This window comes from Phasianus colchicus, chromosome 22, assembly GCF_987193195.1.
Source record: "Phasianus colchicus chromosome 22, bPhaCol1.hap1.1, whole genome shotgun sequence".
In the NCBI taxonomy this organism is placed as follows: domain Eukaryota; kingdom Metazoa; phylum Chordata; class Aves; order Galliformes; family Phasianidae; genus Phasianus; species Phasianus colchicus.
In genome coordinates this window covers 2,060,825-2,077,665 of record NC_143457.1, presented here as the reverse complement: position 1 = coordinate 2,077,665, position 16,841 = coordinate 2,060,825, and the positions used below count along the sequence as shown (strand labels likewise).

General features: G+C 43.1%; 1 protein-coding gene across 3 annotated transcripts; it reads right to left on the bottom strand.

Annotated features, from left to right (window-relative positions):
- Nucleotides 1-9,012: 9,012 nt before the first annotated feature.
- On the bottom strand, nt 9,013-16,789 carry MIIP (migration and invasion inhibitory protein). 3 transcript variants are annotated; one of them, XM_090123309.1, is made up of 10 exons: nt 16,124-16,789; nt 14,431-14,615; nt 13,403-13,870; nt 13,013-13,115; nt 12,441-12,552; nt 12,210-12,268; nt 11,640-11,769; nt 11,214-11,310; nt 10,276-10,380; nt 9,013-9,968 (listed from the first exon to the last, which is right to left on the bottom strand). In XM_090123309.1, exons 1-10 carry the CDS (start codon nt 16,203-16,205, stop codon nt 9,798-9,800), a joined length of 1,512 nt encoding a protein of 503 aa, XP_089979435.1. In that variant the 5' UTR covers nt 16,206-16,789; the 3' UTR covers nt 9,013-9,797. The 3 variants fall into 3 exon arrangements, with proteins under 3 accessions (XP_089979435.1, XP_031469222.2, XP_089979436.1); XM_031613362.2 differs by lacking the exon at nt 16,124-16,789 and adding an exon at nt 15,906-16,081; XM_090123310.1 differs by lacking the exon at nt 16,124-16,789 and adding an exon at nt 15,589-15,779.
- Between the last annotated feature and the right edge of the window lie 52 nt (nt 16,790-16,841).

The following is a 16,841-nucleotide window of genomic DNA, read 5'->3' as shown; positions in this document are numbered from 1 at the left end:
TGTTTGTTGGGATGCATGCTGCATAACACAGAGGTACAACCTGCAGTGAGAACGCTCAAGATCCCAATAATTTTAGGTATTATAACTGAAGTCAACACACTGAACTTCTCTGGAAGGAGCTCAGAACCCAAAGAGGGTTGGAAGGGTGATACTGGTGCAACATAATCTCATTGAGAAACATCACCCAGTAGGCCAGCAATGGGAGTTTGAGCAAGCTGACAGCAGTTGAACCTGTATATGTGTTGTTACACACTCAGACAAGTATCTCATTTATGAGTATTTATCTGAGTATGCCACAGATCTGCAAGATTCTATCCCTCTACGCCTATCTTGTATTGATCCTTATTTTGTGCCACATATTCTTTGTATTAAACACTCATCAATCCACTTAATTATGTCTCATTAACCAAGCCACACTGCAACATGGAAAAATGCAGTGCAGGAGCTCTTGACAACATGACCTGTGGAGTTACAGTGATTTACCTTGACATATTTGCCCACTGTGATCAACACGAAGGACGGTACACAGCCTGTGACATTCTTGTTTAAATATAGCAATGACTTAAAACAAGAGTTCCCAGCAGGAAAAAACGGGTTATAATAAGGTGGGATCATAATAAAATCCCAATACACAGGGGAAATCCCAAGTCACTTCTGCAGCAGTAGCTTCAGTAGGCAGTTTCACATCATTTCTGTGCTCTAGTAAAAGTAATAGAAAAAGAAATTAACTTCCTTGCTTTATACAGAGTTTCGCACGCATGCAAACCAGTCTAAAAGGAGAACCAACCAGTTCTTGTTTGTTTGTGCCTGGGGACTTTTGCCTCAATCGGCTTCTCTTGCTGAACACAGAAAATTCCTTGGCAATAAATGAACAACCAACGGAAGGAGATGCATCCTGGTCTTTGTTCCCAAACAATAACGTATTTATTTTTTACTATTACAAAGAATAATGTCAAAAAGTACCTACCCGGAACCGCCAATTCCTGATGAGGAAAGTTCAGAAGTGCTGTTAACAGTAATTGCTTGCTGACTCTGAGCCATAAGTTGGAAGAGCACTCCAGAAAGCAGAGAACCTCTCTCTTCTGGGAGGAAAAGGATGTCCTCAGCTGATCTGAGTCTTTCTGCAAGAAGTCCTGCTTCAGCCAACATCTGTAAACTCTCACACACAACGCCCGTCGATGAATTTCATTCCAACTGCTTCCATGCAAACATAACCTCACTTTAAATAGTACATAGGTTGCTCTGAAAGCAATCATAGAATCACTCAGGTTGGAAAAAACCTTAAAGATCATCAAGTCCGACCAGTGCCTCCTTATTTCAACACAGTCGGCACCATTAGCAATGCATTTTCATCAGCAGTGAACAAGAGTCTGCATGTCACACTTGTGAAAAACTCCACCAGAGGAGATCAGCCTCTGTCACACTGCTCAAACACAGCACCCACCCCTCACCGTGTTCACATCCACTGTTTGGTCTCCATAAACGTTCAGCAAACATCAATGAATGTCAACGGGTGCCATTTTTTTCCCACATGGAAGGGTTCAGTTCCACACTTTTGCTTTACATGCACTCCTGCGCCAGACACCATTCCATCAGATCACCTACCTGCTGCTGTAAAGCCACATGGCAGCAGCATGTTACAGGATATTGGTGGGAAGGTTCAGCCTCCACTGCCATCCCATCAACCTCTGTCTCTGACATCATGGGCCAATATCGCAGAATAGGAGGCATTACTTTCAGAGCAGCCTTCAAACAGCGTATAGCAGCTGCACTTTTGCCTTCTAGAAATACCAAAGTCGCTATTGCTATGCTTAAAATACCAAATTTTCTCAATTTCTGCCACCAAAGATTTGGTCTTTTTGTTTACATGCAAAAGCAGACATGATGGTACGTCTGTAATTTTATCCATAGAATGGTTTGGGTTGGAAGGAACATCAAAGATCACCTGGTTCCAAGCATGCCATGTGCAGGGATACCTCCCAGCAGATCAGGCTGCCCAAAGCCCCATCAGACCTGGCCTTGAGCACCTCCAGGAAGGGGACACCCACAGCTCCTTTGGGCAGCTGGGATATTTGCTTTTTGATTGGGTTAAATTGATTGAAGCAAAAATGTAAGCAGCTAAAACGTGTCACATTGATCATCCGAACAGTAATGATAACAGCACCTCGTTTTCAAGCAATTTTCTTTTACAAATGTTGTTTATATAAAGTCGACGTGGGTAACAATTTTAGAACTCTGTTTTTGTCCTCTCAACTAATTCTACTACTTTATACAGGGAGATAAGTAACAGAAGAGGGAAAAAAAAGAATCTATGTAAAATGTCTTTTCTTTTTTTCAGCGCAAAGTAGCTTCAAAACTGAAGCACATTTTGAGTCAGACTGAAAAATGAGAAGAGCTGACAGAGAACTCTGTGCACTCGGGAAAGACTTGGCTTCCATGAAAGAAACCAAAACCAGATCACAGAATTACTATGCCCACAGGCTAGCTGAGAGAGAGATGACCTTAGAAAAAAGATCACATCATGTCTGTACTTTCAGTAATTCCAACTGCAGCTTCTGAAAGACAGCTAGGTTTACACGCTGTCATTCTCCACAGAGAATGAGATGGTACTCGACAGACATGAGATGGTATTTGAATACCTTTTGTATTGAAGCCTTCAACAGCACATCTTCTGCAGCCAAGAGGACAGCCTCTCGATCATTACAGCTCTATGGACAATGGTGGGTAGCAAAGACTGGGCAGGAACTGTTGTGTGAAGCTTCGTGCCTTTCCTCCACACACCCCTAGTGCCAGTTTAATTCAATGCAGAAGTCATCCTGCTAACTGACACGACCCAACAGCAGCCGCTCTCCCACATGCCAGCCATGGCACTGAGACAAATTAATCCACAAGCACCCACTTCTGACTTTCTCTCGGTTTTAAATCATGTCACAATCTTTGTCTGGAGTACTGCAAAGCTCATGGTTTCCTATCCCTAACCACAAAATGCAGGAAGGCTTCTACAGAGCCATCAGCTGCATGAAAGAACTGGTAAAAAGCAAGAAACAAAGCATGCTCTTGCCTTCAGCTAGTTTCTAAACATACAGAATGTCTGCCTACGGGGCCCATTAACTGCAGCAGTTTGCAGTAAATTCACCTCTGATTTCATAACTTCACCCACGCAGAAAGCCTACTTGAAGTCTGCCGTTGTAGCCAAAGAAGCATGCTCAAGGTTTACATGATTTGATTTTGACTGCAGTTGTTCTTCACCCCCCTGCTGAGCTCCATCTGGCACATAAAAATCTTGTTTTTTCACTACATACACAATGGCCACAATGGTGAAAGCAAAATTTCACATCGCTGTATTCCCACCTGTGTTTTCAAGAGCAAAACCAGACTTCCTTTATAGTGACTTTCCCTCCATCATCAATGTATTCCCACCAGAATATGACCAGAAACTGAAACGAGGAGGAAGACTGAATCCTTTACTTCAGAAGAATCAACTCGAGGGATGAAACAGCTTAGAAGCAGGAGAAACTCCCAGCCAGGACTGCAGGGGAAGGAGGCCAGTTGAGTAAGGAGGAAAACAACTGATGAGGGAAGCTTGGATTGATCAGATACTGAAAATAAAAGCTGTGTTAGTGGGAGGTTGCATGTGCGGAGAAATTCTAATGATAGCATTTATTAAATGCTGAGCACCAACATTATGCTGAGACTCAGCTCTTCGTACTCCAGTCTAGGAGTTTTACTCAAGATTTTCTTGTGCACTGAAGCAAAACCATCAGATCCAGTTTTCACCTCCAATTTTTAGAAGGCGCCACTCAATTGTGAGCAGAAGCAAAACGGAACATCTGCTCATGCACTCAGCAATTTCGTCTGTAATTCTGGCAGAAGATGCTACATAAATTCACTGCAAAGTACTTCAGAAGCTTGAGATTCAAGCATAGGATGGAACCAATGAGGTAAAAGAGGCATTTGCAGGGCCCTGTCATTTCACAGATCTGCTTTCAGATACGTTGCACGTGTGAACTGACAGGTCTTTGTAGGTACATTTATTTCAGAAAAGCTTTTAACCCAGGAAGTTCACCTGCAAGGCACTGAACAATTCCCAAATAAACTACTTGTTTCAGTATGAAACATATTTCTATCATTGACAGGAAACTACTTATAACCTGACTGCATTCCCAATATCAACTGATATTTGACTTTGGGAATAAAAACAGTCCTTCAGAAGATGACTGAAGTTATGAGCACTTTTCTTCCTTCTGATAATAATTTCTGCTTGCATTTACAGAAACATGAATCCATACAAACTCTACTGAATTCAGCAGAGTAGCTCTGGATCCTTACTACGCGTTAGCTCCAAAAGTAATGCCTCCTATTTATTTCCAGAGAAAGGACAACAGCTACAAAGAGCACAATAACACTATTTGTTATCAGAGGGCTGGAGCACCTCTCGCAAGAGGAAAGGTTGAGGGAACTGGGATTGTTTAGGCTGGAGAAGAGAAGGCTCTGGGGAGACCTCATTGTGGCCTTCAGTACTTGAAGGGAGCGGATAAACAGGAGGGGGAATGGCTGTTTGTGAGGGTGGGTGGTGATAGGACAAGGGGGAATGGTTTTAAACTGAGACAGGGGAGGTTTAGGTTGGATATTAAGAGGAAGTTTTTCACCCAGAGGGTGGTGAGGCACTGGAACAGGTTGCCAAGGAGGCTGTGGATGCCCCATCCCTGCAGGCTGGATGTGGCTCTGGGCAGCCTGGGCTGCTGGTTGGTGACCCTGCACACAGCAGGGGGTTGGAACTGGATGAGCACTGTGCTCCTTTTCAACCCAGGCCATTCTGTGTTATAATTCGAGCAAATTCTCAGTTCCAGTAAACCATTTTCCAACACGGTCACCACGAACACCACTGCGTTTTCACCAGCAGTGAATGAGAGCCTCCACCAGCAAAGGTGATCCACTGTTTCACAGCTGCTGTGATGGCATCACTGCTTGGAAAACGCTGCCCACGCAGTCCATCTTTCATCGGCTCAAAGCGTCGATGAATGTCAATGGGTGTCATTTTTTCCACATGAAGGAATTAAACTCCACACCTTTGCTTCATGCACACCTCCAGGCCATTCTGTCAGGCTGCCCTTCTGCTGCCATCTGTCACACAACAACAAAACATAATGGAATATTGGTGGAAGGTTCAACCTCTACTGCCACCCCACCAACATCTGCATCTGATGTCGTGGGCCAACATCATAAAATAGGAGGCATTGCTTTCAGAGCAGTCCTCACAGAAAGGAAAAGAAGGTTACTCAATCCAAATAATAAGATATGCCCAAGTTTTCCTTATGAAACACTACCTGTATAAATACTATTCCTCACTGATAGGTAATTTTTATTGCTGGAATTGAAAAGTGCTCTGTGGATACGTCTAGGAAGTAAAACAAAAAAACTGGAAAAGTGCCCAAGTTTCCAATCATACGCATTTTAAATCAAAATCAAAAGTGAAAATGTTTGCTAAAGATTGGCCAAGTCATTAAAACAAAGCAGTGGGAGCTGGGTAGCAATTCCTTTTTCGGTACTCTGGTTCTCTTCATCTAGAAGCTGAGAGTTAAAAATTTTATCTCCCAATAGAAATAAGATGAGTCTTCCTTTGCTGAAACCAAAGAGAGAAATTTGGGAAATGTTAAATAACTTTTTCAGGATCACACTGTTGGTTTTTTTTTTGTTTGTTTTTTGTTTTTTTTTTTCCCCCCCAAGAGCATTTTAAACACGTCTGAACACTGAAATCCAATGGTCTTATTTTCCTCTTCCTAGCAGCATGCTTTTGTTCTGCAGAAACCAACGCAATACTCCATCAGAAGTGGGAAGTTGAGTCCTTACATTGGTCCACCATTACCCAGGAAATCTGTGAAATCAAAGGTTTTTACAGAGAAAAGAAGAAAACGCATCTGTGTCTTCTCAGTGCATCACATCTGAACCAGTTCTGGGCTACGAAAACCCAAGTTCCAAAAAGATGAAAGCCCCAAAAATCAAAGTTTGGAAATCACTCAAAAAACAAGTTCTTACCACAAGCAAATGATTCACCTGAGCGTTCTTGAGGTGTCATTCCTTGACATGCTAATAACTAAACAGAATGAATAAATCGGCACCACACTCATTCAAGACTGAGTATTGATTCCTGAAATGTACTGTCAGCAAGAAACACCTGATCTGGAGACATCACCACATCCATCTGACAGCAACCCTAGAGGAGGCAAACAAACAAAACAACACCGATGGCAGTTAAACACCATTACTAAGAAACAGACTTGTCCTTTACAACAAATAACAGATGCATTATTTACTGTGTTGCATTTAAGTAAGCAAGGCTCTGTTTCCCAACACAACAATCGAGGTTATGAAGAGACAGCAAGAGGAAGTCAGCCACCAGCTTTACCATCAAAGCACCAGGCGGTTATCCCTCAAACCAAAAGAGAACTAGTGAAAATGGGCACTGCAGCTAGCTATCAACTGAAATACCTCTGCACAGACAGAACAAGCATGCTCCAGATCAAGCCATCAGGCCTCACTTGGGCTGTTCCAACTTTCAGTGGAAGCAGAAGCTACTCTGCCTCTCACAATTTTGCCACTGTTCTCTCAAATTCTGCCATTATATCAGACACGTAAGACTGGAGGACTCATACCTTCTCCCTGAAAGATCTCTTTTGCCCCATTGCAGGAGTTATTTGGGAATGGATTGCCATCTCTCTATACGTTTGAGCACTCTCTTCCCACCCTTGATCGACATCAAACTTCTCTCAGTCTCTAATGCAATGGAAATGCAAACAAAGCCAGGCTCTATCAGCTACACATCCTTCCTCATCAACCGTTCTCGAGAATTCCTTCTCCTTGGGGATTCTTGTACATTTCAGGCATGTGAGGCTGCTCCTTTTCTTGCTCATCAATACGCATGAAGACAAAACTCCCTAAACCACAGTTAGAGGACACACAACAGCACAACTGCCTCTAGGAACAGAAAACAAGCTACCGTGGGGTGCTTGCAAGATTATTTGTATTGCTTTGTGGGTAATAATCCTGGAGATATGGGTACACCACTGGGAATCCTATTCTTTACCATAGCATTTTGATCTGCAAAATATTCCCCCCCCATCACAGCTTACATTCCTGCCTTTGCAATCCAGCCCCCCCCTCTTTTACGCCCTCTACATCTTGCCACACCTCACTTACCACTTCCTACCATATATATTCCCACAGTCTCACTTCTGCTTATCTGGTCCTGGCCAACCTCACATTTTCCTAACCCACAGTCCCAACATCCCAAGCACACTGATCCCTCCCTCAGCTTCCCCCTAGAAGCTGTGGCTTCATCACAGCTCCGGCTGCTGCAGACTCTAGTCCAAGTGCAGAAGCTCCTTTAACACTAAACAACTACAATTTTTCAACCTGTAAATCGATGTTTTCCCTTGTAATTACTCTCAGGTGCCTTCTCAGCCACTCTCCTTCATGAAAAGGCATAGCACTGTGGTTTGCAATAACATTTGCTGCAGGACACAGATACTGTACAAAACCTTAATACCCTTTAACTCATTAATCCACACCCAGATTACTCATAGCACACTGTTCAAAAATTGCATCTTGTAGTTATTTATAATCACTGTGGGCCAGATAAAACTTCCTTTGCCAGTCTTTTGGATTGAGATTCAGTCTCATATTCAAAGCTAAAAGAATAATAAATAAATAACCTGGTTCTCAGAAAGTCTGACCTCACTTTCTAGAAATGACCTGCCATTCCCTGCATTACTGTTGTTGAAAGTAAGCTAACTAGGATTTGTAACTTTGATATCTTGAATGCAATCAGCAGCCACACTGCTTTGCACATACCCTCAGCAGAGCAATTGTGAGAAAACATATGAAGGGAAAACGCTCATTTAGCTCAGCTGTGGGTTAAACAAAATTGGAGTGAGCCTCATTTTCTTGTATGGTTCTATTTTTAAAGGTGAATATTATGAGAAATTTGACTATGAACCACCTTCTTACTAGAATATGAGGCCACCAGATACATCCATAGTCAGGTGTCCCAATTAAAAACAAACAAAAAACAATTGCTTACTCTCTATCACACAATCAGATCTCAATTCTGGACCTCATATCAACAAGATTAGCCAAACTCCAATTACAAAGCCTTTGCTGATTTCAATTGCAAATGGAAAGACAAAACCAAGTTGTCCACAAAAAAATATGTGTTTGTATACTAACAACTATAAACTGATGCAGCCAACTGCTTGGAATAGCAATAAAATGTACATTGCTTAAACTCTTCTGGAAAACTTGAGTAATGTTGGATTCCTTGTGCAAAAAGGATCATGACATAAACTTGTTCTGCACAAATGTGGAGACAAAACTTTATGTAGAGCCATGAGGTCATTCTCTAATTTAGCAAGCAAACCACATTTTCTGTTCCAAAAGAGTTCAGCCAAGGAAGTGAACTGAAGTTACCAGTATTTAAAGATGGAAACCAGAAGCAGTTCTCCTGACTGTGAAAGTGAAATTTTTATTAGCAATAAGGGCACCTGGAACAGCTCAGATGATCATCTCTATCTATCTATCTCAATAGATATACTTTAAGACTGAGTACTTCTGGGAAGCTCCATCTGAAAGAGCATGTATGAACATAGTAAAAAACATTACGAAGGGAGAGATAGCTTGGGATTGTGCTTTAGAGGAAAGAATGTGACCAATTCCTTTCACTTTACCCTAAATATTCAACCCAAAGCAAAACTAGTCAATCATGCCATTTGCTTTCCATTCCAGTCACACAGTAAGACTTCATACACTTGCAACACTGCTCCCTTGCTTTAAAAAGTCTAATCATACATTTGTTTTATAAAGCATTGGGCACGTTAATTAATTAACACCAAACAGCAAGAAGCTGAAAATACTGGTGCAAATCCAAAGCTTTCTGTGAAGTTTGCTCTCACCAATAAACTTGATTTAAAGCTTCTGAATGCAATTACTAGTCAAGATTACACAATAACTTCCAGAATTCTTAAGAAAGGAATTTATCTTTCAGGATTACTGGAGACAAAACATGACGTCTGTTTTATCATTTTTAGACAAGGAAAGATCATAACACGACGTTCAAACAAATCATACCATACAGAACAAATTGCTTTTGCTCTTAAACTGTTCTCCACAAAGTTTTTTTGCTAACCTCCAAAAACCTTGGAAAAGTAGAGGTAATTGTAACTTGCAAATATCTTAAGGCATTTTCTAGGTTTTTGAGTAATAAAATGTGCTTTTCCAAGTTTATAATGACTCTGTAATGTACCCTGTAGCTACAGACACTGAACTGAAGATAAACTGGATTTTTTAACTACACTGTTGAGGTATCTCAAGTTTAAGGCATTAGTGATTTGTACTTGTTATGCTTCACATGTCTGAAAATAAGCATATTTGTATGCTTCCCATTGAACAAGGCCATCCATAAGCTAATTCCTTGCCCTGGCATCCTCAGATAACACTACATTTCTGATTTGCTTAACTGAAATGGCAGATGAACTCTGTACACATCTATGGTTCTCCTAGTTGTCCAGTCTGCATCTCTTTATCTCCTTAGGTAGGAAAGCTCATGCATCTGCTTAGAAGTAGCTGCAAAACGTGCAAAGTGAAAAGCCATGAGTTTGTACATTGAAGTAAGTGGACTGCTTGCTCATAGAGGTATGTGACTACTAAAATTAGAAAAAAGATCTCCTCGTGCGAGGATTTATTTTTGAACAAATAAACTTGTTTCCAATCCCTGCCCCCATCCCTTCCTTAGGGCCAACAAGTCAGTGGTCCACAGTTGAGGCAGTAGTATTTAGAAGTGAAGCTGCTCTGCAATGTCCATGTTTGTTTTGGTCCCTCTGCTGAGAAGCACTGCTTAATCTGAAGAGTGTTGAGTAGGCCAGGTTCAGAAGCTGGTCAGTTCTGGTTCCTTCTGACACTCTGGACACCAAGTTCTGGAAACAAAGACATCATTAATCAAATAATGCCAAATAAGTGACTGCTCCTATTTTGCTGAAGACTTGGGGAGCTGAACAGGCTTTTGTCTACACACTGCTGTTATCCAGTTCCATTTGCTTTTTTTTTTTTTAATTCTACTTTACAGAGAACAGGGAACAACCTTTCTTTGGAGATATGAGAAAAACCTTACAGGCTTTTTCTTTTGTTTGGCCATCGATGATTGTCATACTCTTAAGAGAGTCAGAATAACATGTCCTACACATGTAATTCAAATCTCCATGACTGTTTACAAGCTATCCTTACCATGTGAGAATGGTGAGGTTTCTCTTCCAGTGAAGCTCGCAGATCCAAGCTGCTGACTGTGGGGTCACTGGAAGGAATAGTATTTTCCCAGCCAACCAGGCAATGCTGTGAGAACATAGAAGAATGCAGTATGGCAGTGTTTTCTAAGTAAAAACAACTCCACGGGGAGGCATTGGCAGGTTAATTAATTTCTTGAGGAGTTTCATATGAAAAGAGAAGGTTTTTATAATAAAGCAAAACTTCACAGCTGTCTCCCCTTCCACCTTTCTCTGGCTAATTATTTCTAAACTAATCTCCCGCTTTGTGAACTCAAACACCTGACCTCCTTCAACTTGTCTCAGCTGACTCATCCTGTTCACCAAACCTCAAACCAGGCTTCTTCCTACCTCTTCACTACAGGGCAAGGCTACTATACCACTTGCAGCATTCTCTAGCAGCTGGTATACAGGACCAGCTCTGCAAAAGTTTCAAATCCCATCTTGCCACTACAGATTTGGCCTGATCCCTACACAGTGTGGATTCTTAATAGAAACCTGTCTGTTAAACTCTCTGATAAGATATTAGAGAACACTCTCAGGTATGGTGGCTCTGCTTGAAAGGCTGATGCTTGAAACAGATCAGCTGAATTATGTCCCAGCAGTACACAGCTTCACATGGCACTTTCTCTTCCTCAGCAGAATGCATCTGAAGATAAGTTATTTATTTTATGCCAGTTATAGGAAGGCTTGAACTCAGAAGCATGCACAAACAGCTTTTCTTGCTGTGTCAGTGATCCAGATCAGAACCTCACCCACAACCACACACAGTCCAGAGATCATACACCTCAGAAATTTCAGTGAAAACTATGCTGAGGGTCCTATATTCCCCTTCTTTCTTGTACTGTAACAATGTCCAATCTGGGTTGTGCAATCAGTATCTGAAAGAAGACATCAACTTACCAAAGGTAATGCTAGGCTGTCTGCTGGTTCAAAGCTTTTCCTGCAGTGAGCTTTGTATTTATACGCAGGCATAAGAGTAGACCTGGGAATGCTGACCCTGCAACAAAGAGAGTAATTGCACACATGCTCCACAAGGCAAAGTAAATTTACATACCTTATCCAATTCAAGGACCTAGTCCCAAAAATGAACAAAGGCAAGCAGCTCATAAGACACTTTAAAAAGTACATTCTGATTCTGGACCAAATTCAAATATAATTTCTCACCACCTTCAAAACTACTTCTGCTTATGGAAAAGATTAGTAGAGAGATTTTAAGCAGGAGATTTCTCTCAGCCTTGAGAGCAATCATCTGTGGAACCATCTGAACTCTTTTCTACCCATTGCCTCCTGAGTTCTGCACATGGCAAAGTAACAATAGTCATCTACCTGACATAGGCTGGCTCTTCCAGTGTCTCTGGGGGCTGGTGGGTACGTGGGACCTTACATACTGGACAGGCAGAATCTGAATCCGTAGGGACAGGAAAGAGGCGCTGATTTAATCGGTAACAGTAAACACCTGCCACAGAATAATGAAACATGACAGTATTTCTAGCGTGTCAGAAGGTACAACATTGGCAATATATAGCTGTCTTCTATCTCTGTGCAATACGTGCCTTCTATAGAAACAGTGCTGCTTTCCCTAAAATATCTTTTACATTTCCTGCCCCAAATAAGTTCCTAAAAAGCAAAACCAAAACTCAACTCCATCAACTAAAAAAGAGAACTGCAGCAAGTTACAAAAAATCCTGACACTGATTTAAAGACAGTGCCTAGAAGACCCGATTCTCTTTGGAGGAGGAAGTTCAGTATGGATTAGAAATTGCAGCTAAAAATAACACATCCTTCCTCCTCTTAAATGATGCGAGGGCTCACTCAGGATAACAGGTAAAGAATTCTCAGTTGTTTGTTCACAGAAACAGGGTTAGGAAAAAACACTTATGAGAAATCTGATCTTACATTTATGGGAACTGGCTATCAAATCTTGTTCAGGAATTATGTATTCCAGAGGCTCGGTCCTAAAGAAACACACAAACAAAGCAGTTAGTGACAGGACTGTCTACCCTCCAAACCTTTTCCAAGCATACATTTCTGAATGGAACACAAAGGCCTCCAGAGCCACCCCTTCCCACTACACAGAATTTCAAAGGGATTCATGCTGCTTCTGCCCTTCCCCCTGTACCCACTTACTCCATGTGCTGCTCAGAGATACATGCTTCTTTGTTGGCCTGTCGAAACTCATGGAGCTCAGCAAAATATTGATCAGACTTTTCTGCTACTGAAGAGTTTGTATCTAGAAGGCCTGAGAATGTCAAGGAAAGAGAAAAGACCAAGGTTTTAGTGAATTTGAGGAAGCAACTGAAGACAGACTCAATTCAAAATGATCAAGACAGCTAAAAGTAAGAAGGATCAAAGAGGATAAGGAGGAGACACCATAACGTCAAGTCAGAGATTTCTGCTGTGACCTTGGTTCCTCAATGCATTCATTCATTTTTGGTTGCCTGCTACCCCTCTAACTTTTGCCATTTGCTGCCTGGATTCTCACACAGTTGCCACTTCACTATTTCAGTGAAGCACAGCTCACGTTTGTCATGGGTGAGGAATGGCTGCTGACAAAACTACAGCTCCTCTGCTGATCCCTGCTTTGCGGACTCTAGGCCTGCAATTCTGTCACACTACAATACTAATGGAATGTAAACTATGTTTTAACTCTTGATATTACCACGTATTGCTGAGAGCTTTGCTTCAGGTTTAAGATTCACCTGCAATCCAGTCGTAGCCCAGGAACGGACGCACAGACCAGCTACTCACAGGCACAGTATATTCTTCAGGTTCAGCTTGAAAAGTTACACGACCAGCTTCCTTCTGGGAAAAAAAAAAACACAAAAAAGCCCAAACCATGAAGACCTCCTATACATCTGGCATGAGATTCATAACTACAGCTAGGGAGATAACTAGCAGTTGTTTAAATAGGACAGCACCAGGTTAGTTTGATGTTGAAATTCGTCTACAGCTCTAACAGCAATTTGCTAACCAGCCCTCTGCCTTCTTAATTCACAGAATTGATGTTTTACATGTAGCATTCTCTTGAATCCTCCCCCATCATTCTACTGACTTCTGAAAACAAGCAAAGCTTTGGTTTCACCACATACCTTCAGTTCTTTGGACTGAGGTGTCAGCAGGATTGATTTAGGTGTTGTGGCTTCCTTGGAGGTCTCTTCACTTTTTACTTTATTTGCTGATGGGTCCAAATGACCCCTAGGCTCATTCTTCTCACTGGAACCATGTGGAAGAATGGTCTGTCTTCTGTTCTTTCCATGTCCTAGAAGGAAGGAGTCTTCCTCTGCACTTCCTTGAGCATGGCTATCCTCAACCACTCTGCAAGTTTCTCTATCACATGTAATGATTGCAGACGCAGGTATGAGATTTTTCTCTTTACCAGGAAAGCTGGATTGCAAAACTGATTCCTGCATCTTCGTTTGTTGCTGCACCCCTCTGCCATTGCTGCTGTGTTTGAGTGATGAACAGAGGGCTGCTCTGGCTGTGCAAGCTCTGGGTTCCACAGACACCAATGTTGCAGGATTGTGCTGTGTCAACACACGATCAACTTGATTTTCCTTCTGTAAGAATAAAGACACTTCTGTCACGTTGCACCACTGAGAGTACAAACATCTTTTATTAGGCCAATTTACTCAGCAAGAGAAGCATCAGTCTCTCAGCCTGGTTTGCTCACCCCTTAAATTTCTGTTGGGAAAAACATAAAATCTTAATGTTATCCATGAGATCACTATTAAGTGTTTGGAGAAGATAAGAAAGGGATTCATTTATAACTAAATGCAGCTCATTCTCAAGCCGAGAAACTGCCAAAGTTTCAGCCTTTGTGCTTAGAAGAAACAAAAGGATTTTGTTCCATGATAATCCTTCCTATCTTGTGTTAAAAATCCCACATTCGTCAGGCAGCAGCTGATCTCTGAACTCTCTGCATTGATAACATATCTGAGACAAGAAGTCAAACAACAAAGGTCTAGCTACTGTTCTGATGGGATCTGTATTTCATTTTCCACCAGCTGCTTCACATTCTTGTGTCTCCATCATGCTGCCCTACAGGCAGAGCTACTGCCTACCTACCATACGAGGCCCATTTAATTCTCAGCACTTTTAGCACAGACCTAACACATACCCCTCTCTTGGGCAGGGGGACAGACGCTTCAACAGTTGCTCTATTACAAAGAGATGCTGGAAGAAGTGGCTTGCTGGGAAGACTTTTTCTTATCTCTTCCTGCTTCATTCTGAGCCTTTGTAGAAGGTCCTGGTTGGCCTGACGCAACCTGAGGTGCTCTGACTCCATCCTATGGACGTGTTCTCCTATAAAGCCAGAGGAAGGGTGAATTGCATGAATGGAAGTATTAACTAAAGAAGCAGACACGGGGAAAAAAAACAAAACAACAACATAACACTTTCAGATGACTTTTCATAAAAGCCACAGGCTTCGTTGGGAGTTTTGATCTTTGAATGTTATCCTTGAGAAATCAGCCAGCCTCAAAAGTCTTTATGCTAAGAACCACCACCACTGCCTGCATCTCTGACCCCCACATGTACTCAAATATTTTCTACCCAGAGACTGGCATATGATTTAAATAGAGGCAGGAAACTCTGACATAGAAAACAGTAAACATGAAATGTCACATCAGAAAACCAGATGAGAGATGTTTCATTCAGATATCTAGAGCAATCATACATGAATCCACTTTAAACTTATTTTCAGAATTCATAGTGTGGTAATACCTAGACACTCACTCAACACACAAACAGTGAGTATTTCTTTTTTAGTACAGCCAAAACAAAGTCTAAAGCATCCTCCACGCTCCCCAGGCAGGAAGACTTCAAAATGCTCTGTCTTTGGCAAAAGCTGTTAGTCAGGGGCTCCTGTAAAACTGTGTTTCCCTATGACCTATGTTCCTAAACTCTGCTTCCCTATGACCTTTTGTTCTAAAGGGTCCCTAAACCTTTTCCTAAAGTTCATCTGATTTGTTTTTGTTACCTTGGCAACATTAGGAACCAAACATACACACTGTACAACAGTGGGGGGGGGGGGAAGGAGTGTTAATAACTGAAAAACCCACAGCACGTCTTCCAGTTACAAGGAGGGCGCACAACTGGATGCAATATAGAAATATCAGTCTTGGGACACTACGTTTCTTTGAGATGATTTAAGCAAAACAGAAGTTCTCACGGTATTCGTAGGACAGAGCTACCAGCATCCCCTCACTGTTGCTCATTAGAAAGCCCGTACTCAGAAATTAACATTAGTCAGAGGACTTTCTGGAAGGGTTTTTACCAGATGAGACCCATTCTTCGCACAACCAACAAGAAGCTGCCGAGCACGAACCTAAGGTTCGTGAAAGCGTCGTAGTTAGAACACTTTGTGAAAGGGAGCTACGCCTGGGGAACGAAGTAACCGCATCTCCAGCCAACAGCTCGGCAGCGCTGCCCAGGCCCGGTTCCGGGCAGCACAAACGACGGGCGTTGTTGCTACTTTCCCTTCCCTCTTAAGAGGCGAGCCCGGTACACTCGACAACCCCCTCAGCCCCGTGCAGAGCGCTGCGTGGGAGCAGCGAGCCCTGAGCCCTCCCCGTGTCACGCCGCCTGGCCCACCTGCGCCGCACAGCCGGGGATCCCCGCCCTCGCTCCGGGCTTCCCCCGGGCAGCCCCGCACCTCCGCCGCTCCCGCAGCGCAGCGGCCGGGCATGCGCGGGGACAGCGGCTCCGCCTCCCGGCGGGGAAGGACGGGGGAGGACAGGGCTGCTGCTCTGCTGGGCGCAACCGGCGGCCCCAAGCGGCAAGGAAGGGAGAAGGCAGGTAATTGTGAGAACCTGTTGCTGGAAACGTCCTTTTCCGTAACGGAGAATGCTGATTCACCGCCGCCAGTCTATTAACGCAGTATTTGCTGAACATTACTTCTTCGAATATTCTCGAGAAATCAGAGCCAGGCTTGACTTTTTGGTGTATCTTAAGAATCTCAAAACCTCAGATCATTCGGCACCGTTGCTCTCTTTTCACTGTGAAAACACAGATTAAAGGTCACTATCACGTATGCAGTTTCCCACAGCAGTAGCAAGTCACTGTCTGGAGGACTCAGCTGGAGCACTGCGTCCACGTGTGGGTCCTCAGTACAGCAGAGATGGAGAGGAGGAAATGCTCCCAGGGCTGGAACGTGAGGACAGGCTGAGAGCTGGGGCTGTGTAGCACGGAGGAGAGAAGGCTGCAGGGAGAGCTGAGAGCAGCCTGTGTGTCTAAAGGGCTGTAAGAAAAAGGGACAGACTGCAGCAGGGTGTGTGGTGATGGGACAGGGAAACGGATTCGTGCTAACAGAGGGGAGACTCAGGTTGGATGTAAGGAAGAAGGGAGGTGAGGCACTGCACAGCCTGCACAGAGAGGTGGTGCAGACACCCAAGGTCAGGGAATGGGGCTCTGAGCACTGATGGAGCTGTGGGTGTCCCTCCTCAGTGCAGGGCTTGGACCTGATGGCCTTTAGGGTCCCTTCCAACTCCAACCATTCTGTGACCCGAATGCATCATACTTACACTTGCA